The 15,174-nt window shown below is 34.6% G+C and overlaps 1 protein-coding gene across 1 annotated transcript in view; it reads left to right on the top strand.

Annotated features, from left to right (window-relative positions):
* Positions 1-14,549, top strand: part of LOC128666382 (prothrombin-like) — a 111,750-nt gene extending 97,201 nt beyond the window's left edge. The window contains exons 4-6 of the mRNA XM_053720947.1: positions 6,550-6,663; positions 11,189-11,322; positions 14,374-14,549. Of these exons, the coding sequence (XP_053576922.1) occupies positions 6,594-6,663; positions 11,189-11,322; positions 14,374-14,406 (237 nt within the window). The 5' untranslated portion in view covers positions 6,550-6,593 and the 3' untranslated portion in view covers positions 14,407-14,549. The remainder of the gene's footprint in view (positions 1-6,549; positions 6,664-11,188; positions 11,323-14,373) is intronic.
* Positions 14,550-15,174: the final 625 nt, after the last annotated feature.

Below are 15,174 nucleotides of genomic sequence, written 5' to 3'. Positions count from 1 at the left end.
GTATGAGCATGTATACCCTGATAAATATGCTGTGCTGTATAATGATGGAATATATATATATATATATATATATATATATATATATATATATATATATATATATATATATATATACACACTATACTCTTATATGTAGATGGCTCTTTGTAAAGAGGATGAGTATGTGTACTCTAATAAATATGCTGTGCTTTATAATGATGGAATATATATATATATATATATATATATATATATATATATATATATATATATATATATACTATACTATACTCTTATATGTACATGGCTCTTTGTAAAGAGGATGAGTATGTATACCCTGATAAATATGCTGTGCTGTATAACGATGTGCTATACACTATACCCTGATGAATACACTGCTCTGTATAAATAGGATGAGTATGTGTACCCTGATAAATATGATGTGCTGTATGATGGAATATATATATATATATATATATATATATATATATATATATATATATATATATATATATATATACACTATACTCTTAAAGAGGATGAGTATGTGTACTGTAATAAATATGCTGTGCTTTATAATGATGTGCTATACACTATATCCTGATGAATACACTGCTCTGTATAAATAGTATGAGTATGTATACCCTGATAAATATGCTGTGCTGTATATTGATGGAATATATATATACACACACTATACTCTTATATGTACATGGCTCTTTGTAAAGAGGATGAGTATGTGTACTCTAATAAATATACTGTGCTGTATAATGATGTGCTATACACTATATCCTGATGAATACACTGCTCTGTATAAAGAGGATGAGTATGTATACCCTGATAAATATGCTGTGCTGTATAATGATGGAATATATATATATATATATATATATATATATACACTATACTCTTATATGTACATGGCTCTTTGTAAAGAGGATGAGTATGTGTACTCTAATAAATATGCTGTGCTGTATAATGATGTGCTATACACTATACCCTGATGAATACACTGCTCTGTATAAATAGGATGAGTATGTGTACCCTGATAAATATGCTGTGCTGTATAACAATGTGCTATACACTATACCCTGATGAATACACTGCTCTGTATAAATAGTATGAGTATGTATACCCTGATAAATATGCTGTGCTGTATAATGATGTGCTATACACTATACCCTGATGAATACACTGCTCTGTATAAATAGTATGAGTATGTATACCCTGATAAATATGCTGTGCTGTATAACAATGTGAATATCTATACACTATATACTTTTTACCTCTGTGATTACCTTGTATCTAAGCATCTTCTGACAGCCCCCTGATCACATGACTTTTGATTTATTATTTATTGACTTGCATTTAGTACTTTGTTGTGCTAAATCTTAAATAACAATGCGGGCGTGAACACAATGTTATCTATACGGCCCACATGAACTAGCATTCTAGAATATTCCTTGTATAGAACACACAATGTTTACAATTTCTATGGGGGAAAGGGAAACCACGGATAGCACTTAAAAATCTGGCACATATGAGAATAGATGGAGGGATGGCTCTCCCTAATTTGAAATATTATAATTGGGTAGGTCTAGCAAAAAACGCGCTAGATTGGCTAACAGGTAAAGAATATATTACGGATTATAAAAATGAGGAAATTGCCATCTCTCCGTTATCTCTTACAGCTCTTTTGCATTTTCCCGTGACAAAACTATCTGAAAGAATTAGCTTTCAATATACAGTTCATAATATTACACAGGCCTGGAAGAAAATATGCCAGATTTTACTCTCAGAGACTAAAATGTCAAAATGCTTACCGATTAGTGGAAATCCTCAATTCATCAGTGGTATGGAAACATCTGCTTTTAACGATTGGAAGGAAAAAGGACTTACCAAAATTGTGCAATTAATAGATATACAATCCAAAACTGTCAAGACTTTTCACTCTCTAATGAAAGAATTTAACTTAAAAAGAATACATTTTTTCGCTTATTTACAAGTGCGTCACTTTATCGATGCTAACAAATTAATTGATTTAAATATAAATATCTCAGGGCTCTTAGAATCGAGTATTAATATCTATCAAGCTGGGAATTATTCAATTTCCTGTCTTTTATAAGAATATAATTTCTACAGAAGCCCAGGGAAAAATGTCAGATTTGTATGTTAAGTGGAGCAGGGATCTTAGAAATGTAACTTTTGATCGCTTTAAAAAAAGCTTCACATTAATTCTTGAATATACGCGAGTGATTTCATTTAGAGAATCGCATATAAAACTACTAAATAGAGCCGACTTGACTCCATGGTGGATATCTAGATGGAAGAAACAAGAAATAGTGACGTGCTCAAGATGCAGCTCTCTTGAGGCAGATTTGATCCATGTTTTCCACTCATGTCCCAAGATTCAACAATACTGGTGTAAAGGTGAGTGCTGGCTCAATAAGTCAAACTCAACGTAGAACAAATTATATTTTTGGTGACAGAAAAAGAAATTATTAATAAACAGCTAATTAATACAGCTATATTGGTGGCTAGGCAACTGATTCTATGTAACTGGAAGGATAAAAATGCGCAGAGTATTACAGCTTTTACTAGTAATATGCTAACTCAACTTATAGCAGACAGTAAAGACCCCATGATCTATTGTGATAACCATCTTAAATTATTCTTGGCTAAATGGGAAGCGGTTATAATTTCTTTATCAGAGAATTTACAAAGCCAGATCTTATCCCATCTACAGGATTCTATGCTATTTCAGCAGTTAGTACTGTCCGATAGGTACAGACATCTGGGAAGGAAGGTCAACTCTAGCAATATAAGCTAGATACTTGACTGGTTGGTGATAGGTGGGGTCTCGGAGTGGAGAGGGAACGCCGTTTTTGTGACCATCTTTTTTTGTTTGTTTGTTTGTTTGTTTGTTGTTATTTTGGTAATTGTGTTAATGTTAGTTCGTCTAACTTTGTTTAATCGAGATTCTCCTAATTGATTATAATACTAGTCTGGGTTAAATAACAAGGCAATATAAGAGTAAAAAAATTGTTATAACTGAATACGTTCATGGTATTACAATCAGCACAAATTTATGTATTGTTTGATGACAAGATTTAAAAATTAGGGTTTTCTTTTCTTCTCTTTTAATGTCTCCATAATCCTTTGATAGACAAAAGGTAATTACTGACACAGTGGTTTTTGATATGTCGGAATTTGTATAATAACTATTATTTTGTCTGTATAGCCCTGCGAGGCGTTGACATTTTTTATTTTTATTGTATCTATGTGTTCCAAGATTGTTAATGTGATGGAGATATTAACTCAAATAAAAAAAAAATAAAAAAAAAAATAACACAGGGCAAAAGGGGCAGCTGCCCAGGGCCCAGTCTTTGTTGAGGGACCAAAGAGTCCTAAAAAAAATATAAATGTTTTTATTTTGGTTCATACCAGACTGCTGATGTGACATGGGGAACACACACAGTCAGTCCTAATACTGTCCCAGTCAAAAGTTCTCTGCTTATATTTATTTGTGAGAAACTGTGCCAGACCGTGCCGTTGTCATGTGACATGCCAAGCTATTGCCCTGTGCTGTTTTAGATATGCACTGTGCAGCACTGAATGCTAAGCCCTAACTCAGCATCCAGCCATTCCCACTGCATCAGAAAAGGTTCTGCTGGGGTTACCACTGTTACCAGGTAACTGCTCTGATGGTGGGGATTGTTTCTGGGTAGGACTGACTGTAGGCGCATGCAGCAGAAATCACACACACACTGCTCTCTTTAGTCTTGAGACTGCGTGACTTGTCTCACGCTATATCCATGCAACCTTGGGCAGACAGCATCCAGTTTGCTGGTCCCCTTAGCCCTCTTCTTTCTGCTGTGGCCCTAAGATCAACTAACTGAAGTTTGTTAGGGGAACAGTGCTTTGTAGAAAGGTATCAGTGAGAAGAATAAGTGAGTGCACACATACCCCTCCCCATGCAGCATTGTCTAGTACAGGGTGAGAGGGAACTATATATATATTATAATATTAATTTATTAACCCCTTTGTCACCAGAGAGGCCTGCAAATCATTCCATAGCAGCTAGATAGACCAGCTACAGGGATATGTTGGTGTGTTTTATTTATATATATATATATATATATATATATATATATATATATATATATAAAATGATGATCAGTTGTAATACACAAGAAACACTAATAAAGTAGTATAATAGTACTGGGTTAGTGAAATCTGTATTCTAAGATACAGGGTGATGAAAAAAAATATCAGCAGTGAGCTAGTTGCAGTACCAGACCTACTCAGCAGAGGGCCCTGGTGTAAAACAGTTTTTGGCTTCCCCCCTGAATATAACTCTACACGTGCTTCTCTGTATAATGATTGTGAGTATACATCCACACTGATAATGAGCATTGTAAGAATTGGCCTCATATTCCAAAAATAGGAATAAAATAATAATGTCCTCCTGAGTATCTGTACAATCAATAGGTTTTAGCCAACACCTTGGTTATCTCATAGAGGTGTAAAATCATGGTGCCTTATTCAGGAAGCAATACAAAAGACACTACATTGGCTAAGATATGCAAATGCTAATTCGATTTTATAGTCCAAAAGCACAAAACAATACTGGAGCCTCCTTACTTAAAGGGACAGTCTAGTATAAATTAAACTTTCATTATTCAGATAGGACTTTTAATTTTAATCAACTTTCCAATTTACTTTTATCATCAAATGTGCTTTTTTCTCTTGGTATTCTTAGTTTAAACTAAACCTAGGTAGGCTCATATGCTAATTTCTAAGCCTTTGAGGGCTTCCTCTTATCACATGCTTTTTAATTCTCTTTTCAACACAGAGACAGAAAGTACACGTGGGCCATATAGATAACACTGTGTTCAGGCACAGGGGGTTATTTAAGATTTAGCACAAAACAATGCTAGATTTAAGACAATAGATAATAAACAGTCACAGTCATGTGATCAGGGGGCTGGAAGAAGGTTCCTAGATACAAGGTAATCACAGAGGTAAAAAGTATATAAATATAACTGTGTTGGTTATGCAAAACTGGGAAATGGGTAATAAAGGGATTATCTATCTTTTAAAACAATAACAATTATATGGTAGACTGTCCCTTTAAAATGCATGAGTTGCAGGGAATCTTTGATTAGGTCAAAGCAATTGGAGACAGCTGCTAAATGTTTAGTAAATTGTTTAAAAATGTGCAAATGTCTCCAGTGTTTGACCCACCCAAATTTAGTATAAAAATCCTACCAAAATTCAGTAAAGCCAGCAGTCTTTTGAGGAGCAGTCAGAGTGTGAGTTCCCTAAATCTTCAGCGTCATCAGAGTGGTAAGTATACTGGTATATTTCTTTGTCTAATAACTTGTAATAATTTATTATTTATTCCCACAGATTGTTTACAATAATATTGATGTTTATTTCCCTAGAAGGATTTATTTAGAAATCACTGACCTATTCTTTTTTGGGTCATTATTTTTTTTATTATTTTGACTTAAAGGGATAGTTTAGTCAAAATTGAACTATCATGTTTCAGATAGAGCAGGCAATTTTAATCAACTTTCTAATTTACTCCTATTATCAATATTTATTCAAATATGTAAGGCGCCGGACAATTTTTGGTTTAGCACCTGGTTGCTCTTGCTGATTGGTGTTTAAATGTAGCCACCAATCAGCAAGCGCTACCCAGGTTCTGAACCAAAATGGGCTGGCTCCTATGCTTACATTTTTGTTTTTTAAAATAAAGATACCAAGAAAAATTGATAATAGGAGTGTTTACAATTTCATGCTCTATCTGAATCATAAGTTTAATTTTGACTACACTGTTCCTTTAACATTTGTGTTCTATGTTCCATCAAACCCTGGGGGAGACATTACTTGTGGTCATTGCTGTTACTAATGTAAAGGAGGCTGTATTATTGGGGGATAAAAGCTATATCCCTCTTTTTCATTGCTATGAGTGTCTGGGTTTTTTTGGGTGTGTTTTTGCATAACTTTGTGTATATATATATATGTACTATACCCGGATAGGTACAAAGCTATGTATAGTCTGATAAATATGCTGTGCTGTATAACAATGTGAAAATCTATACACTATATATACTTTTTACCTCTGTGATTACCTTGTATCTAAGCATCTTCTGAAAGCCCCCTGATCACATGACTTTTGAATTATTATCTATTGACTTGCATTTAGTACTGTGTTGTGCTAAATCTTAAATAACTGCGGGCGTGAACACGTTATCTATATGACCCACATGAACTAGCAGTCTCCTATTGTGAAAAGCTAAAAAAAAAAAAGCATGTGATTAAGAGGCTGCCTATAGTGGCTTAGAAACAGGCAGACCTTTAGAGGTTTAAATGTTATAAAGTATATTAATATAACAATGCTGGTTGTACAAAGCTGAGGAATGGGTAGTGAAGCTGTTATCTATATTTTAAAAGATAGCAATTTTAGTGTAGAATGTCCCTTTAATAACACAATATGAGGCGTGGATAATTTGCATTTAGAGGTAGACAACATTGTGTAATATTTAGGTTTTCTCTTTGTAGAATAAATTCTGACTACAACAGAAAAGCATTTGGAAAATAACAACATGGAGAAGAAACTGCTGTTTGTTCTGGGAATCTGCATTCTGGTGATTCTTTGTTCCAATACAGGGAAAGGTGAGTTAAATATTAGGGATGGGCGAATGTGTACATTTTCGAATGTAGAACGAAAGTTATTACCGAAATTCTAAATCCGAATGTCGATAAGAGAGAATATTCTTAAATTCGAAAATCGAATGTTATTTACAGTTTTTGAATGTCACTTTCGAATTTGAATGTTTATAATTATATCGAATGTCCACATTCTAAATTTCGAATTTAACATTGTATTTAACAAATACTATTCAGAAGTTCAATAGTTCATGTGGTAGGGCGGGAATCTAGTAAATTGATACATAATAGATACAAATATATAATTTTGAATGTTTCCATATAGAATATTGCATAATTCGAATATTACATTTAAAGAAAAAGCATTAGAAATACTATTACAATCTAAATTCAAATTTTTCGAATGTTATGTAAACATTCAAAATTCGAACAAATGTGTTAAAATTTGTGCCGTTTTTCGAATGTTGCGAAACATTCGCCCATCCCTATTAAATATCTGACTCTCATAGTTTTTTAAAAGATGTTTATTTACTATAAAATAAAGCCGAAGGGTTAAAAAAAGACTGCTTCTGCAAAGATTACAAACACAATTTATCTCCCGAAAAAGATTTAAAGGGACAGTAAAGTCAAAACATTCATGATTCAAACAGAATGTAAATTAAAAACAACTTTCCAACTTACTTTTATTTACTATTATCAAATTAGGAGCTGATAGTTTAGTAGTGGGCACATTTCTTTAGCCACAAATGGCAGTCTCTGCAACTATGTATAACATTGCTATAAACATAGCTGCAAACACTGCTGCCAGATGGCTAAAAAATCTACACGCTCTCGAGCGCACCTAAGATTACTTTTTAACAAAGGATACCAAGAGAACTTGGCAAAATGGATACTAGAAGTTATTTAAAATTGCATAATCTGTTTGAATCAGGAACATTTAGTTTTGACTTTACTGTCCCTTTAAATCTTATTCATTAGATAAATGTATTTGCAGTTTTCTTTATTTTCTTAACCATTTATAATTTTTAAAATCCATTTATATTTCATTTTGACCTCTCCCTGCCAGGTTGAAAAGGCATCTTGTGTATTGTCTAATGTCAAAGCAAACCCCATACATGTGCATAACTTATAGTTTTACTAGATTGATAAATACATAGAGATACTCCAGATTAGATAGATACAGTACATAAATGGGTAAAACTATAAGGTAGATATTATGCATTTAGTATACACAAAACCCAATGCTTAAGGCCAATGACAGTAATTAAGGACATGCAACACACACTTAGAAATTATTATTTCAGACAATATGAAAGTGGGTAAACAATAAAGTAGCACAGAAGGCCAGTGAGATGATTGGCTGTAAAGAAAGAGGCATTAGCGGGAGATTTGAGGGACTTATTACACTTTTATAGATCACAGTTCTGAAGATCAAATCATCAGGACAACATTAAACTAGAAAGTCTCTAAACCAATGATAATAAAATAGTACTTGGTATGAAAAGGAAAAAACCTTACAGTATTTGTATAACTGAGAGGGGAGCCATGACTCAGGAGAGACAAAGAGATGGGATAGACACAAAGGGAGAGAGATGATTAAAATATTTAAGTACATTGAGACATTTTTAAAGCTGCAGAAGAAAGTGTTGGCGGATTAGAAGAAATTTGCAGAAAGATGATTGATTAATGGAACCGGCTTTCGATTGAGTTAGTAAGAAAAATAAACAAAAGGGGTTTACACTGTACTGTAACATATTTTCCCCTTACTGTGCTCCCCATTATTTGTTACACCAGCTGCCAAGTATTAAGTGTATAAGAACTTGTTCCTTTAAGTTAATCTTTGCATTTGAAATCCCAACCCATTGTTTTTCAAAAAAATGCCCAGGAAGATGCAGACCTCATCATATCTTTCTCTCTTTTTATAGACATAAATGCAATAGATATAGGTATTTAAATGCTCATTTAAGGTGGTAGTTTCAATGAGCAAAAATGGCTATTTCAATATCAAAAATAAACATTAAGGATCAAGTACCAATACATTTAATTTAACGCAGCTGGTATAACCAGTAATTCAGTACATAGTAGGCAGAAAACAAACTTACAGTCCACTGCCCCTTTAAGAAGGAAATATGCACAGATCAGTGGGAGTTTTAGCAAACAATAAATTGGGGGAGTATACTAGAACGTTGGCAGAATCATGGATGAGTGCAGGGTTGCTGGTGAGAGTTGGGAAGTCCAGGTGAATTAGTGGGTTACTGGGGCCTGATTATACAAAAAGTCCTAAATGCTGCAGCACAAAATCTTCTTTTACTATGTGCTTAAAGGGACAGTTCACCCAAAAATGTTCTCCCATTTAAATTGTTACCAATAAATAATCCATTTTACCTGCTGGAGTGTACTAAATTGTTTACACATAGCTCCTCTACCCCTATTTTGGCCTTTGAAATAGCTGATTTAGCTTGTGGTTTCCCAAACCTATACTGAAAGTTTTGATAGCTATTGAATAGCCTAAGTAAACACAGCCTGCAGAATAAATGACACTCCTAGTGGGGTGCAGGATAGTTAATAAAATGGTAATTTTCCATTGTTCTCTCTATGTATTGAGCTTTAGTTTTCCAGACAGATATAAGATAAGGAAGCAAGTGTGTGTACACAAAGTGATAACATAATGAGATCTGATATTACCTGAAGCTCAACCCATTGTTAAAGGATGTGGTTTAAAAGCACAAAACCAGCTACTTCATACACACAAACCTGAAATTGCAATTTCTCATACATTTTATACACTGCAGCTGGTGGTTAATTCTCCAAATGTTGCAATGTAACATACTCACTGTTAAAGGGACAGTCTAGTCAAAATTAAACTTTCATGATTCAGATAGGGCATGCAATTTTAAACAACTTCCCATTGACTTTTTTATCAAATCTGCTTTGTTCCCTTGGTGGTATTTTTGAAAAGCCAAACCTAGGTATTCTCAAACTGATTTGAAAACCGCCTCTTAGCTCAGAGCATTTAGAAAGTTTTTCACAGTTAGACAGTGCTAGTTCATTCAGTTTAGTAAGTCCTATTACAATGGGTTTAGCATGCAGGTAATATCAGATCTCATTATGTTATCACTTTGTGTACACACACTTGCTTCCTTATCTTATATCTGTCTGGAAAACTAAAGCTCAATACATAGAGAGAACAATGGAAAATTACCATTTTATTACTTAAAGGATTACTTTCTGTTATAATTTTTAAGCCAAACAACTAACATATTAAAGTTAATAAACATTAATTAAAACCTACTGACCTATATTTTCTCAAACGAAGTTTCATAACGTTATAAAAGTTATATCTTTTTTTTATTCGCCGATGATGTCACGTTATCCTGCCCACTATTTTCAGCACTGCGTGTTCAAAATATTTAAACCAATGAAATTGTGTTTAAACCGCTATCTTGAAACCTAAGTATTGTAAACGGATTGGTACAGAGCAAAGGATACCCAAGGAGTGGGTTTGGAAAACAATTAAATTTGCAGACAAGATTTCTGATATACGGTAGAGATATGTTAATGAAATGCTATTGATAAAAAGCGTATTTGGGGTAGTTGGTTAGTAACAGGCATAGAAAATATTTACTTACAGTGACCCTTTAACCATCCTGCACCCCACTAGGAGTGTCATTTCTTCTGCAGGCTGTGTTTACTTAGGCTATTCAATAGCTGAGACCAGTATCAAAACTTTCAGTATAGGTTTGGGAAACCACAAGCTAAATCGGCTATTTCAAAGGCAAAATAGGGGTAAAGGAGCTATGTGTAAACAATTTAGTTCACTCCAGCAGGTAAAATGGATCATTGGGAACAATTTAAATGGGAGAACATTTTGGGGTGAACTGTCCCTTAAATTCCTACCTTTGAACAAAATAAACCAAAAGAACAAAGAGAATGTAATAGAAGTAAATTAGAAAGTTGTTGGGTTTCATGTATTTTTTTTTATTTTGATTTGTTGAGAATTTGTATACTTTTAAGATTAAAAGCAACTGAGATTATCATGATGTAATTTATGTATCTGTTTAATAGAATATTCTATGATTAAAGGGACACTGAACCCAAATTTGTTCTTTTGTGATTCAGATAGAGCATGCAATTTTCTAATTTACTCAAATTATCAATTTTCTTTGTTCTCTTACTATCTTTATTTGAAAAATAAGGCATCTAAGCTATTCTTTGGTTCAGTACTCTGGACAGCATTGTTTATTGGTCGGTTAAATTAATCCACCAATCAGCAAGAACAACCCAGGTTGTTCCCCAAAAATGGGCCGGCATCTAAACTTACATTCTTGCATTTCAAATAAAGATACCAAGAGAATTTGCTAATAGGAGTAAATTAGAAAATTGCTTAAAATGTCATGTTCTATCTGAATCACAAAAGAAAAAAATTGGGTTCAGTGTCCCTTTAATCATGCATCCAAGTATGGGATTTACCCTCCATGCTTTTGTCATTTTAATTTTTGTATTAGTAAAAGTATTGTATATCTAATTTCAGCGTCTATGGAGAAGTCTACGGCATCACAGTTTTTGGGAAAAATTAAAAGAAAACGCTCTTTACATGAAGAATGTTATGTGGAAAACTGTAATTATGAGGAAGTTCTGGAGTCTCTTGGAAACCGTTTAGCTGCTGTGAGTATCCAATAAACTAACATTTAAACTGCCTAGAATTGGGGATATTGTATTGATTGTGCAATCATTCAATAATATGAGAGAACTTTGACATAAAGAGCATATTGTTTAACCTCTTCACGCCCTTAGGACATTCCATGCCAGTACTGAGCTTTAACTCCTCTTAGGACGGCATGGAACGCCCTAACTTTTTAGCGTCCTTTCATAAAAGGAAACATCCAACTGGGGGATGTGCCTAGAATCATAGGCAGTCCCCCAGGATCCAATCCCAGCATTGAAATGACGTGATCTGTTATGTTCTGTTTCCTCTTAATGTTTACGTCAGAACTTTGTTCTGATTGTTAAAAAAAAAAAAAAAAAAAAAAAAAAACTCTTGCCCTGTCCTGGAGGGGTTAATAGACGCACACAGCTCTCCACATTTTCTGGAGTATATCTTGGATTGGGAGGCTAGTGGCTGAGTTAGTGGTGGTTACCAGACTCGATATAAGGGTGGAGTTTGTGGTGGGCAAGGTCAGGGTGAGTGAAGGTGGTGTTGCAGTAGTTCTAAGGGTGACCTCTGTAATTGGGGGGGGGGGGGGGGGCATGGCTATGGTATCCTGGGGAGTCACTAAAAGGACAGTGGCATGAAGGGGTCATTGTTACCCTACTTTTCAGTCTAATAGTAGTGCAATATGGAAGATCAGAGTTCTTTCGCAACCTTTGTCCCTCAGGATAACCCCCACTGGGCTGAGTCAGGGACATATGGGCATGGTGGAGATGTAAAACCTTGGGATGGCATCAAATGATGTCCAGAGACAGTAGAAGTGCTAATCAGGAACTGTTGGATCTGGCACAGCTTGGCAGTCCCCGGTAAACCAGGGCTTTTATAAGGTTTCCTAAATGATGATAATCACCCATGATGGCCGTCAAATGATGCAGTGGGAAGGAAAATATCTACTGCTCATGTGCAAATCAAACTAAGTGTTTTTACATTGTATATTTATTGATTTTGTAATTCTAGTGTGTTTAGTGCATGTGTGTGTAAATACATAATATGTACACACATATATATTATATAGAAATACTGTATATACATACACACATTTAGCCGTGTTAAAGCCCTTTTTTGTCAAACCATATAATTCATAGATTTTTAATCTTTATAAGATAGTTATCTTATGAGGGTAACTATACCTTTATTTTTTTTTATTTTTTTTTTAAATGTATTTATGTTTTAAGTGCAGCTTTTTATATATTAAGGAAAGGAGTATCTCAGTAATTGCTTGAGAAAAATAGGGCATGCGCATTCTACTGACTCAACAGAAAATAGGGCTGGTCTTTACATTTTCCAGGGCAAATTTCTTATACCCAGGACGGCCCTACGTGCAGATCAAAGTTATATAAATAAAGGCCCTTATTTCTAAGTGAATAAACCCTTCTTTTCATTATAGAGCTTTAAAACACACACTTCTTTACTATCTTTTTCATTAACATTTTTAATTTAAAAAAAACGTGCATTTTTTCACACTTACTTTTTGTATTATATTTTATACATCATGATATATACTAAAGACCGCTGCTCCATAACTTGTCCGGCTGCTCTGAGGCCGGACAGAAATCAACCCAATCGGGTTGATTGACACCCCCTGCTAGTGGCCGATTGGCCGCAAATCTGCAGGGGGCGGTATTGCACCAGCAGTTCACAAGAACTGCTGGTGCAATGATAAATGCAGAGAGCGTATGCTGTCTGCATTTATCGATGTGCTGTGCGGCGAACATGATCCGCTATATCTTATCATGTCCGCTCGCACATTAATAAATATACCCCAATGTGTAATTTTCTCACTGAAAAATAACCTAGAGTAGGGCCCCTGTGAGCAGCTGTGTAAAATGCCTCGTTTTGTTTCAGTAATAACAATATTGTATTTTGAGGTATATGTGATATATAGGAGTATAAAACAGATATTACATTAGAGACAATAAACCAATTGCAAGGGTTAAAGGGACAGTTTATGGTTCAGACAGAGAATTGACTTTTAAACAACTTTACTACTGCTATCATTGTTCTCTTGGTATCTTTTTTTTTTTGTTGTTGTTGAAAGTATACCTAGGTAGGTTTAGAAGCAGCAGTGCAGTACTGGGAGCTAGCTGCTGATTGATGGCTGCACATATATACCTTGTCATTCATTCACTCAATGTGTTCAGTTAGCTCCCAGCAGTGCATTGTTTGTTCAACAAAGGATACCAAGAGAAGGAAGCAAATTTGATAGTAGAAATACATTGGAAAGTTCTTTAAAATTTAATTTATCTGAATCCTAAAAGAAAAAAAAATGGGTTTCATGTCCCTTTAAATAAACACTGTCTTCATTTATATGAAACAAGCAGAAAACAGTTGCAATCCCATGGGGATGAAGGTGCAAAATATCCCAATCTTTTAGAATGCACTGGGAAATTCCCCCCCCCCCCCCCCCAGTCAGATTGCTGAACTACCCACCTATTCCCACACAACACCTGTGAATTTGCACTAGCGCATAACCACACCCACAGAATACCTGTGACTCCACCCACATGCCCCCCTGTTATTTTATGGCATGAGCTTACCAACCACCCCAAAAAGAGAACTGAATTGCTGGAGCCATCTCTGGCTGCAAATCAATGTGATACCCTGAAACAAAAATACAGAGCTCAAGAATAATGGTGAAATATACTCACACAAATAAATAGCCTGGTTATTTCTGAACACACTAATCAAAGTATGATGTAAATATCTTGCAACGCTATAGATACCTTCTGCTCAAATTTCAGTCCTAAACCTCCCAGTCCCAGATTCATGTTTGGTGCTGAAGCCATGGCAGGAGGGGAGTGGAGTCACTGGTGTTCAGTGGTCTGGGTTAAAGAAAGTCTCTGGTTTTTAGAAAAAGTAAATATTTGTTTCATTTTAGCAAAACGAATATCCGAATATATTTTTGTTCTTTAAATTAGGTGTATTACCTGTAGAGCTATATTTGCAGTACTGTGATATATATATTCTCATTTTTATTGTTTTCTAATGTCTGTCTCTCTCTTTCAAAGGATGCTTACTGGAATCAAAAGAATGGAAAATGAATATCATCAAAAGTTTTATTTTGGTGTCTACAAATATGTTGTTTTTTTACTCAAGAATCATATCACATGTTAAATGACTTAACTGTATGCTGGGATATGAGAAACAAACTGAAAATGAATAAAGATTATTTTAAATTTTTTAATTTTAGTAGAATTATTAGCATCCCACAAGCTACCCTGATACACACCTTACCTATGGCTAAGTAGTCCTGTTAGCTATTGACAAGTTAGCCCTATCATGAATTCCTGTGTTCTTATGCTAGCACACCTCAATATACAGCAGCTATCCGGGATGGGAAGGCTGGTCACAGTTAGAGAGGCCCAGAGATCCACATTAGGGAAGGACTTTGGTATAGTGGACAGAGCTATATAGGAAGTTAGATGGAGCTGGGTATGTAGGGCCAGATCACAGACATAGATAGATGGTCCTCTGCAAATCCAAATAGTCCTATAAAAAGTGGGGTGTTTGGGAACTCTTTGCCAGCTAGCCTTTCAGATTTATTTAAGGCACATGTAAGTAAAAATTAAAGCTTGATGGCTCAGAGCATCCAATTTTAGTGCACTCCTTTTTTTTTTCAAGCTGCTTCTAATACAGGGCTCAAAACACTTGTTCAAAATCTAGGAGCAACTAAAATACAGAACCCTTTAGATGACAAAAAGTCCCAAGAAGTATGATGCATGTACAAAATAAAAATGTCACTAACTTAAAACAAATAAAGGATAACAATACAAATGTATCTCTATCAGTAGTATGAAATACATCTAAAA

This window comes from Bombina bombina, chromosome 7 (assembly GCF_027579735.1).
Source record: "Bombina bombina isolate aBomBom1 chromosome 7, aBomBom1.pri, whole genome shotgun sequence".
NCBI lineage: Eukaryota > Metazoa > Chordata > Amphibia > Anura > Bombinatoridae > Bombina > Bombina bombina.
The sequence above is the reverse complement of the archived record's forward strand: the minus strand, read 5'-3'. Positions and strand labels throughout refer to the sequence as shown.